The sequence below is a fragment of the Cydia strobilella genome, chromosome 6, assembly GCF_947568885.1.
Source record: "Cydia strobilella chromosome 6, ilCydStro3.1, whole genome shotgun sequence".
NCBI classification, from domain to species: domain Eukaryota; kingdom Metazoa; phylum Arthropoda; class Insecta; order Lepidoptera; family Tortricidae; genus Cydia; species Cydia strobilella.
This window is the reverse complement of record NC_086046.1, coordinates 1948603-1960773: the sequence shown is the minus strand read 5'-3', so window position 1 is coordinate 1960773 and position 12171 is coordinate 1948603. Positions and strand designations below refer to the sequence as shown.

The 12171-nt window shown below is 40.0% G+C and overlaps 1 protein-coding gene across 2 annotated transcripts in view; it reads right to left on the bottom strand.

The window, feature by feature from the left end:
• The window catches only part of LOC134741942 (brahma-associated protein of 60 kDa), a 389674-nt gene extending 380404 nt beyond the window's left edge, over positions 1-9270 (bottom strand). For both annotated transcript variants that reach the window (XM_063674828.1, XM_063674827.1), the window contains exons 1-5: positions 8831-9270; positions 7815-8122; positions 2876-3108; positions 1860-1951; positions 798-926 (exon numbers count right to left, since the gene is read on the bottom strand). In XM_063674828.1, coding sequence (XP_063530898.1) covers positions 798-926; positions 1860-1951; positions 2876-3108; positions 7815-8122; positions 8831-9028 — 960 coding nt within the window. In that variant the 5' untranslated portion in view covers positions 9029-9270. The remainder of the gene's footprint in view (positions 1-797; positions 927-1859; positions 1952-2875; positions 3109-7814; positions 8123-8830) is intronic.
• Between the last annotated feature and the right edge of the window lie 2901 nt (positions 9271-12171).

The following is a 12171-nucleotide window of genomic DNA, read 5'->3' as shown; positions in this document are numbered from 1 at the left end:
GAGATACAGCCTGGTGACAGACAGACGGACAGTGGAGTCTTAGTAATAGGGTCCCGTTTTTACCCTTTAGGTACGGAACCCAAAATACTAATAATTAAAAAATTTGGCCTAAGTCGTCGCTCGGTAGGGTGCCCAGAAGGATGGCCGCATTGCCCCGCTGGATAGTAACTAATAATAATAGATAAATATTATAGGACATTCTTACACAGATTGACTAAGTGCTACGGTAAGCCCAAGGAGGCTTGTGTTGTGGGTACTCAGACGACGATATATATAATATATAAATACTTAAATACATAGAAAACACCCATGACTCAAAAACAAATATCTGTGCTCATCACACAAATAAATGCCCTTACAGGGATTCGAACCCAGGACCATCGGCTTCACAGGCAGGGTCACTACCCACTAGGCCAGACCGATCGCAATGATAGATATAACTCCGTAATAGATGGATACAGTCTAAGGAAAAAACGTACCTCGAAAATCACGAAAATTTGATTCTCGATCAGATGGCGCCACTACCTTTGGCCTACTCTCGTATAGAGGGCGTTGACGGTTTCGTTTGTTATTTAACAATTTTAACGCATATCAGTGAAAAAACATGGGTCAAAATCATAAAAATAATTAATGCAAATTAAAAAAAACCTTATTTTCGTATTTTTATAAATCTTCATTTTTAGTTTTAAAGTGTGTCCATAGAGGGCACTGAATTTACTGTGGTTACAAAATTTACTATGACAGTACCACTCTATCTTATTATATCCTCTTTGCCGGTAGTAAATAAAATGATGTACCTGGAATCCATCAGTTTCTTGCGTGGTGAGAGTGCGGTGCCACTCCACCAAGTGGTTGTCGGGGCCGTATAGCTCCTTGTCCAATTCGATCACCAGTGATTTGAAGAACGATGAGAATTTGCGTTTAACCTGGAAATAATGAATTAATCAACATTGTTTCTAAAATGAGGCATTTTATATGGAAAGGGACCTTATTGTCGATGGCGCTTACGCCGCACAGCGCCGCGCGGCATTGTATTTATATCGGAGCACCGTTTATAATGGCGTAAGCGCCATTGACAGGAAGGTCCGTTTTTATAGAAAATACCACAAAATATTGCTGAGAAGCATGATTTTTCTGGTCAGACTTGGCTTGATATTACAAATCCATACTAATATTATAAATGCGAAAGTCTGTCTGTCTGCCTGTGTGTTCCCTCTTCACGCTTAAACCGCTGAACCGATTTTGATGAAATTTGGTATGGAGATAGGTTGAGTCCCGGAGAAGGACATAGGATAGTTCTTATCCCGAAAATAGTACACTACACGCGAACGAAACAGAATGAGAGCGAGGACCGAGGAGTGACGATGACAGCAAAGCGATCCGAGTGATCCGACCGAACTAAACGTCGAGAGCGTGCGAGCAAGATGGCCGAACCCGGCCGGCTATGAGCGAGATAGCAGATAGCCGCTTATTATGCTCAGTTTCTCTCGGTGTACTACTGTACTAAATGTACTTAAAGACCGAACTAGTACAGTTGTGAGATTGTACTAGCTGGGAGTGATCTTTTCAGTGAACGAGCATGCACAACTTTAATCCGTTGCGTAGTTTTAAAGATCCAAGCATACATAGGGACAGACAGACAGCGGGAAGCGACTTTGTTTTATACTATGTAGTGATTTTCAATTCAATTATTATTTATTTTCAAGATAACATGATCCCATTGTGTTAGTATTACATATTATAAGACTTAAAAACTATATAATATTGTCTTCGGTTACCGCGATAGTTACTCATGAAATAAAACTATGAAAACCATCATAGTTTTATTTCACTTAAAAACTATGTTAATACCATTTTACCTGCGGAACCTTGCCAGGGTCTCCTTTGGCGTCGTCGAGCAGGCGCCCCTCTACACGGAGCTCCCAAGATGCCACCGCATTGTCGCCCTGACCTGTTAAACAAAACATAGCATCAGACTGTTGAGACAGTTGTTCACAATAGGCCCTCACATTGTACTGTGTAGACACTAACACTAATAACGGGGAGATATCGATTTTGGCACAGTCACATTTAGAAATATCGGAGCGGCCGAGGTGCTCAAAAATATCTGAGCACGGATATATCATGGATATATCTGACGGCGAGTGTACATGCGTTGTCTATGGACCATGGGACTTATTGGGTGATAGTGGAGACATATTTTACTAGGAGGATATAACCAACGGAGACGCCTTGTCTGTAATTTGCTGTACAAAAAAATCTACCAATTTTTGCTGGGGAGGGGAACGTCAAAAGTAGAAATGTCCGATAAACGTCAGTCCATACACTGTGTATGACCATTGGCCAACTATTTTCGACGGAGGGGAACGCCTGTTAATGGCTACTCCGTTTGGACTTTGGTTATATCAAAGATAGATATAACTCCGTAATAGATGGATACAGTCTAAGGAAAAAACGTGCCTCGAAAATGACGAAAATTTGATTATCGATCAGATGGCGCCACTACCTTTGACCTACTCTCGTATAGATGGCGTTGACGGTTTCGTTTGTTATTTAACAATTTTAACGCATATCAGTGAAAGAACGTGGGTGAAAATCATATAAAAATAATTAATGCAAATAAAAAAAATCATTTATCCATATTTAAATACATTTTATCGTATTTTTATAAATTTTCATTTTTAGTTTTAAAGTGTGTCGATAGATGGCAGTGAATTTACTGTGGTTACAAAATTTATACTCTGGTTATATCCTCCTAGATATTTTTTGATTTGATGGCTATTATTTTATGCATGTGAAAAAGTCATGAAAACAAAATGTTCGTTATAATAATAAGTAACTATGTTTTAAGTGTTTTTCAACCAAAATAACATACCTGGGTAGAAAGTATTTGATATAAAGATCCTCAGCTTTCGTTTCTGCTTCATAGGCCGCTTCAGCGCCTCCTGAATATCCAGCCTCTTTCTCAATATGGTTGCGTCCAGTTTCCTCTCGAAGGCCAGCAGGTCCATGTAGGCTTGGGACTCGGGGACCAGGTCTCGGACCTTCTGGGGGAGGATCTTGTCCGCTAGACGCTTCTTCCGTTTGCCGCCGCCAGCTGCGTACTCGCTGTAATAAATAGGCAAAATTATAATTTAGGCTTGAGTCGGTCATGAACTATTATATTAGGAATGAAATCCCGTGAAGGACCGAAAGGAACTAAATCTTTTTTGCACGCTCTTAGTATAACTCACGAAAAGCTTTTATGTCGTTACCTGAAACATAATTATATTCTTTTTTTTCGGTCTACCCGCGCTTTTAGCTGCACTTGTGTTTTTCGTTACTGGTGTTATAAAAAGCGTACAATAATCGGGAATTAGTTTGTTTTAACTTAAAAGCCGTGACTTTCGTTAAATTGAATATTGAATTTCATGTAAAAGTGTTATCTACAACAGAAATTGTGTTTCTGTGGACTTATTTGATCAGATAAAAGTGAACTTCATAACCTTACAAAATAAACCCAAAAATGGCGTCTTGCATGCAGTGTACAAATCAATTACCTAAACCGGACAGTCAAAACCCAAAAATAGTATGTGGCGGATGCGATAGGTTGATATGTGTTAAGTGTAGTGGATTGCTTGTGACGGAATTAAGGGTAATCGCTCTTCAATCGCCGACATTGAAATAATTATGCCCTGACTGTGTCCTTGGAATACGTCAACTACCGGCTTTACGAAAGCAGGTAGATCAGCTGAAACAAGAAATTGAGGTTCTAAAAAAGAATCAAGGGCAACAGATTGGCTTAGAAAACATAATTAGTGAGTTGGAGGACCGTAATAGACGAAGTGCTAACGTCATTATGTTTGGCGTTCCGGAGATATCGTCGACCGGAGACCCCCCCATTGAAGCGCGAAAAAAACATGACCATGGGCTTGTGCAAGATATTTTGGAGGATTTACCTGAAACTGAAGCGCCCCTGGCTACCGTCAGGCTGGGCAAACCTCAGTCTGGTGACAAGCCACGCCCCCTCAAGGTGATTTTTGCGAACAGGTCCGCAGCGGTTAAGGTTCTAAAGAACAGAAACAACCTTCGGAACAAAAGTATTTCAGTGAAAAACGATTTAACCCCATACCAACGTGAGTACCTTAAGAATCTTCGCACTGAACTCGAAAACAGGATTGAGGCAGGTGAGTCTGACCTTATTATTAAATATTTGAATGGCAAACCTACCATTGTTAAAGCTCATCAAGGTAATCAGACGGGAAAAAACTAGGCAATGGTTTTATACAGTTACCTCTTTTCTACACGAACCTGGCATCCATAATGGCTAAACGAGACCTATTCTTATTAGAGATAGACAAATTGCAACCAGCTTTTATCATTATTACGGAAACACATTTGAAACCGTCAATCCACAGCAGCCTAATAAACATTCAAGGATATAATTTATTTCGACATGACAGGAGTACTGGCAGAGGGTGGGGAGGAGTAGTGATATACGTAGCAGATAAACACAATAATATCCCGATTCTTTCAGCATTACACTCAGAGTACAACAATCAGAGTAATGTTGAAGCACTTTGGGTAAATGTTACATATGGTAGCTTTAAGTTATTACTTGCGGGTGTTTACCGCCCCACGCACTATGCTTTTGAGGAAAGCGATAAAACCTTATTCGAAACAATTAAAAAAGCTACGACGACTTGTAAAGGAGCGCTTCTCATAGTAGGAGACTTTAATCTACCGGACATCAGTTGGCCATTATGTAAATTTGACGGTTACAATGTTTTACATGAAAAGTTCGTAGAAATCTTAGTCGATACTAATCTTGAACAGCTTGTGACGGAGCCTACGCGAAAAAGAAACAATGAAGAATCACTTTTGGATTTATTTCTTTGCAATGAAGAAAGCCTTTGCAGCAATGTAGTTCATCATCCGCCGATTGGTAAGAGTGACCATATGGTTTTGCTAACCACATTACAATTCCAGATCAACCATTCTCAGAGCATGCCAATGAAACAGCAACGTAAAGACTTTTTCAAAGCTGACTTTGATAAGATAAATTCGTTACTAACAGAATCAAATTTTAATATCAGGGATTGTTCTAATTGTCAATCTGCTTGGGCTCAACTCAAAAACAGAATTAACGATATCATAACAGAGGTAGTACCTTCAAAACGAAAGCTTAAAAAGTCGAATATTAATAAACCATGGATTGGACAAGACATTATAAAGTTGACTAACCAGAAAGTGATGAAATGGAAATTATACCAACTTGACAAATCTGAAGAAAATTACAGGAATTACAGGAAATTAAACAATCAAATTGTTGACAAAGTGAGAAAAGCAAGGGTGGAATTTGAAAGGAATGTTGTGTTAAGCAGCCCTAAGCGCTTTTACAGCTATATAAGACAAAGCCTAACATCAAAGGTTTCAGTACCTCCGTCATTACGCGACGAGAGCGCAAACGTCATCGCGAATGATAGTAAAGAAGTAGCAAACATTTTCGCAAACCAGTTCAGGAAATCATTTGTTATGGAACCAGATACTGTACCAATACCCGCAGTGAGTACTACAAGAGTGCTGAAATCTTTAGAAGAAATTGAATTCACCCCTGCGGCGGTGGAAAAAGTGATAAACACCTTTAAAGACGAAACAGCTATGGGGCCAGACGGTATACCGGCAATATTCTTGAAGAAATGTAGTCATGTATTAGGTGAACAGCTGTCACATATAATGTCATTGTCTTTTACGTCGGGTACATTGCCTAATGATTGGAAGGAAGCCACCGTTACCCCCATATACAAAAAAGGCGACAAACTGACTGCAGCGAATTACAGACCAATAAGTCTAACGTGCATTGCCTGTAAAGTAATGGAAAAAATTATCGCTAAATGTATTAGACAATTTTTATCTGAAGAGCAAATCATAATTGAAGAACAACACGGTTTTATTCCTAGACGGTCAACGGTTACTAATCTACTGATTTGTCTCGATTACTGGACTAAGAACTGGAACGAACACCTCCCAACGGACGTGGTTTACTTAGATTACGAGAAAGCCTTCGACCGGGTACCTATAAAAAGGCTCATTAGTAAGCTGGAGCATTACGGGATTCGTGGAAGACTTCTGAACTGGATTCAAGACTTCTTAAGTGCAAGAAAAATGAAAATCAGAGTAGGGGAGGAGCTGTCTGAACCCATTGAGGTTCTTAGTGGTGTCCCACAAGGATCTGTCCTCGGTCCAATCCTTTTTGGGATTTTTGTCACCGATCTTAAGTCCATTGTCAAATCTAAACTGTCACTGTTTGCCGATGACACAAAAATAATGGGGAACCCTCTCATCTCGCATAATATCATTCAGGAAGACTTAGATCGAATTAGCGGGTGGACACAGGACTGGCTCATGTCACTTAATTCGAATAAATGTACCATTCTTCATATTGGGCCCACAAATCCTCAGCTTGCATATACCATGGGTACGCAGGTCCTAGAAGAAGTAAACTCACAAAGAGACCTTGGAGTCAGTATAACAAGCAACCTGAAGTGGGATAAGCACATTCTGGAAATAACAAAAAGAGCCAACTCACTAGTATACCTTATACGGAAGACCTTCAAGACAATTGATAAAGCACTGTTTCTAAAACTATATAAGACGTACATAAGGCCTCTTCTGGAATATGCTTACCAAATTTGGAGTCCATACTTTCAGAAGGATATAACTTTACTTGAAAAGGTGCAACGCAGGTCAACTAAGATGGTATATGGATTACGTAATAAGCCATATGACCAAAGGCTTGCCAATCTTGGCTTGACAACCCTGGAGCGAAGAAGACAGCGTGGTGACCTCATTGAAACATTCAAGATCATACACGATCATTATGACTTACCTGAACTAAAGGACCTGTTTGTTATGAGCGAGAATAATCGTCTAAGAGGCCACAGCTTAAAGATTATTCGAGTTCCCAGCACAAGCAATCCTAGGAAGCACTTTCTATCAAACCGCGTCGTACGCGAGTGGAATAAATTACCAGAAGCAGTGATATGTGCTCCTTCAGTGAACACCTTTAAAAACAGACTTGACAAACACTTAAAACAACTAACAAAATGAACACTAATAGACCTAATAGTTAAAAAAAACAAGTGCAGTGATATACACGCATCAGCTTTCAGCTGCTAGTGTATTAAACAATATAATAATATAATAATTATGCCTCTACTGAGGATTAGAATTGGAATCCTTTCTCAGTTTTTCCTAATTAATGTAATAATGTGTCTCCTTATTTTAAGGAGAAACTTCTAATACAAAACTAAATATTTTTCATTTTATTCATGTATTTAACCTTTATTGCACAAAAGAAAATACAATTGTACAAAAGGCGGACTTAATGCTATAAGGCATTCTCTACCAGTCAACCCTTGGGGCAAAGCAAAGAACTTGTAGGCGGTGCAACATTATGATTACCTATACAAGTAAGTAATACTAATACATAGGAATAAACATATATTATAATATATTAAAAAATGATTTGTTTGTTAGGTCTTTTAGTTCAGTGGGATTGGAGAGCGCTTGACTGAGTAATTTCTGAAGGGACAATTGGACAATGTAGCAGAAATTACTATTTAGTAGGGTGCGCCTGCCTAAGAGGTTCCTAGCAAGACTATTAAGTTGATTTTAGGATCTGCTTTTGGATCTCGATCTATAAAGACTACCCGTCCCCCTTTAATTGACATAGTTAGAAAAACACGGGTAGTCTATTGTGTCTAATCATGTGCTAGGCCTACAGCGTAGGGGTTACAGAATAAAATACTTACTGTACCGCGAAAAATACTTACTTATTGTACATATTAGGCGGTTTATGTTGTGGCGGCAGCGGGCTCCGGTTATCCGGCGGGCGCTTGCCGCCGGGCGGCGCGGGGCCGGGCGCCGGGCGCAGCGCCCCGCCGGCCTGCGGGGCGCCGCCGTGCGGGGGCGCGTGCGGGGCGCCGCCGTGCGGGGGCGCATGCGGGGCGCCGCCGTGAGGGGGCGCGTGTGGCGCCGCGTGGGGCGGCGCATGCGGCGGAACGTGCGGGGCTCCGCCGTATGGTGCGGGGCGCGGCGTGCCGCCGGCTGAGACAGGTGGTGGGGTGAAGCCGCTGCGTTGCTATAATATCACACCAATATATTAAAATGGCACACTTATATTTTTTAAGTTGGTAATTGCTCAACATGTTTCAGTAAACTCTTTTAATTATAACACCTATTTTTTATTGTGTTATCGTAGAGAATACGCTAAAATAAGCATGTTTTGTAGGAAAAACTTTTCTCTAAAATCAGAAATGGCCGAGATATTTGACCCGCAACTTGAAACCACTACTTGACAAATTAAAATCAATCAATCATTCATTTGTTGGAACATTAAATTTAAGTAACAGACAAGATAGGTGCGACGAAGAGCGAAGCGAGGAGGAGTGTGTTAGGTTGACCGCGATGATCGCGATCAAACAGAGTGAGCCAGAACAGACATGTTATTGTACCTACTAAAAAAAATCTAAGTCTTTTTTTGCACCCCCTTTGCTTTAGGCCAACCGGCCACTTGGAGACTCAGTGGTCTCAGTTTTTTTCTTACCTTTATATAAAATCATCATTCTAAATCTGTGCTCTAGTGAGGTCAACGGTATATTTACAACAAACAAGTCATTTACACCAAATGTCTGCACTGATCTTATCATTAAACGATTAAGAACATATTTGTTTCATGTCTCATTTTATAAACAACCAAATTCCTAGGCATATCATACTTAGCATTGCAATGTTATTCTTGTCCAATAAAAGTGTGTCATTCACATATAGTACTTCTATAGGGGCTTACCGGAAAATTAGGTCCAGGATAGGGCCGCGGCGGCATGGCGTTGGGCGGCGGCGCAGCCCCCGCATACCGCGGCTGCGGCGGCAGCGCCGCGCCCGCTGGCCCGCCCGGGCCCGGCCCGGGACCCGGCCCCGGCCCACCCGGCCCGCCGGGCCCGCTCGGACCGACAGGAGGCCCACCGGGAGGAAATCTTTGAGCCATAATACACGTACGAGGTGATCACACGACACGAACTTCACTCTACTCCATTACACGTTTACTGATAAACACTACGCTTGTCTTACGTTACTATAAGTTTAAGATGAAGGAATTATTCTTAAGGAAACACTTGATTTTAAGTGGGCTTTTGTTTATTCCTAGAACAGTTAATGTTATTAAATTTTTTAGTATAATCAAGTAAATTTGACGTTTTGCCTTTCGCTTTTGACTTTAGAGCGACGCTATGGCCACAGTTTTTTTTTTCTTTTCATGATCATGGATACAAGTCCTTCAGTCGCATTCATAAAAATAACACAACAACCCATATGGCCACAGAATAAGTAAAGTAATAGTACATATAGTTTGTCAAAGGACTGTCTCATTTCAAACATAGACGGAGAGAATCATACTATCTTTGTCTTACACTAGTACTAGCACCCAAAAGAAAAGGATGCTATATCCATTTCTTTGTTCTTATTTACTGCCAATTTGGTTTGACCAACTATAGTACTACCGTACAGAAAGGACACTTCCTACAAACCCGAAGTTTGACAGCGATTCAGGGTCGAATCATGCTGCCCCTTTCTAATGTATGGCACTATCCCTTTCGGCTATTTAGGGTTGTCAAAATTCAAGTCTTATCTGTGGTCGTGCACGCAAAGGGACGTCAAGTTGTGCCAACCCTAAAGCCCCCTCCACACTCGTTTGCGAATCGCGCCGCGATTACGTATCACACTACCGCACCACTCCCGTAAGTGAGAGCGAGGAAGATATATTTGTTTCTTGCTCATAGGGTGCGACGCACCAAGGTCGCGGTGCGGTGCGGTAGTGTGTTACGATTGGATTTAATAATTGCTCGGATATGAGCCGAGTGTGCCCGAAAGACGGAGTGTCCCCCCACTGCTATGGCACAGGCTCGCACAGGCACACAGGCAAAGTCCTTTTTATCTAGCTCGCTCCAGACTACGCGGCGCGAAGCAGCGAACGCGAGTGTGGAGTCGATTCGCTGATCAACAAACATCAACAAATGCCATTGCCGGTGACGCCATCTGTTGAACATTAGGAGTTTGAGACTAATGTTACTACTCCCTACTAGATGTCGCTAGCGAACGCTGTTTATTTTTGAAACAAGTTACTGTAAACAAAATTGTTACACAGTCTTATTGCTGATTGTACTTATTCTCATTTGAGTAATATGCATGTCCCAAGTACTGCTTGAGAATTCTCTGATGAGCCTAAACTAGATGTGTTTACTTAATTGAGTTTTTCCATCACGGAGTACCTTTAGTTTGGCCACCTTTGGCTACCTTTTGACTGCAATCATAGGAATGAGGGCTACCGCGTTTAATTTCGCCGCTAGGGGCGCTAGTGTAGATGGAGGTCTTACAAAATGTCAAATGCATAGAAGTTTTGGGGGTTTCAAGCTTTTTTATCGGGAATTTTCACTCCTTATTCATAATTGTGGTAAATCTTTGTCTTTCTTTGATTAATAATGGTAAACAGTTGATAAAGCTCAAAAAAATTTAGTGGTTTAAAAAAGTGCCAACTAAAATTATATATGTATAAGTGGTACCTATGTCAAATACCGAGTAAGTATAGTTTGTCAAGGGACTGTCTCATTTCAAACATAGACAGAGATAATCATACTATCTTGATTAGTACTAGCACCCAAAAGAAAAGGATAAGTATAGTTTTTTTTGTTCCTATTTACTGACAAGATTTGCTTGACCAGCTTTACCTATATTTTAATTAATATTCATTTGCTAATAAAACAGCAGAATGAGGAGCTCCTAAAACTTATCGAATACTATCAAAAGTATCAAAACCTGAAGAAAAAAAAATCGACCTATTGATACCTCTATGCCTCTATACAATAGGGATGTTTCCTGTGTTTAAAATAAATTATTTTACACCATGGACGAAATAAAGCACAAGATAATTATTAGAAAAACCGGCCAAGTGCGAGTTGGACTCGCGCACGAAGGGTCCCGTACCATTACGGAAAAAAACAGCAAAAAAATCACGTTTGTTGTATGGGAGCCCCATTTAAATATTTATATTATTCTGTTTTTAGTATTTGTTGTTATAGCGGCAACAGAAATACATCATCTGTGAAAATTTCAACTGTCTAGCTATCACGGCTCATGAGATACAGCCTGGTGACAGACAGACAGACGGACAGACGGACAGACGGACAGACGGACAGACGGACAGACGGACAGGACAGACGGACGGACAGACGGACAGCGGAGTCTTAGTAATAGGGTCCCGTTTTACCCTTGAGGTACGGAACCCTAAAAACGTAGAGAGCAGATATTATTTGACACAATTTCTATTTAATAAATCGGATAGAACTAAAATAGTAGGTGATTTGACCGTGACGTCAGAGTTCTTTTTTCATATAAGTTATATATAAGTTCCGTAGTGGCTAATCGTTTTGACAGTTCGAAAACAGAAACTGATTTGACTATAGTTTGTCAAAGTTGAAATGAGTCAGATTTCAAACATAGACAGAGAGACTCATACTATCTTTGTCTTACACTAGTACTAGCACCCAAAAGAAAAACATGAGTATAGTTTTTTGGAATTGGAATGTAATTTGCAGTAGTACCTAAGAATTAATTGGAATGTAATTTGCAGTAGTACCTAAGAATTAATGGTTGACAAATGTATTTATTTAAGTTAAGTGTTCTTATTATTAATTAATCAATCAATTACTTATTATGAATTTTAATCTATTAATTATACTATTAGATAACATTTTTTTTTTTTTTGAAAATTTGCATGTCGTTATGCAACTGAATACTGTACACCATATTTAAAAAAAACAACATCTGTATTTTAGAATTAAGTATTCTTGCAAATAAAGAATCTTTATCTTATCTTATCTTTATCTTTGTTCTTATTTACTGACAAGATTTGCTTGACCAACAATAGTAGGAAAGTACCCTATTGACCTGGTTTCTTTTTAATATTTACCAGTTTTACGAAGGTTTAAAAAAAGAAACCATTTAAATTTGGAATTTGGAAACTTGAACCTTAAAAAATCTTAAAATCGATTCCAACTTCATTGTAAGCGTTGCTCAAACTCAAAACTAAACGTATACACGATGTCAACTTAGGCGCAAAGGTCAGGCCTGCCATGC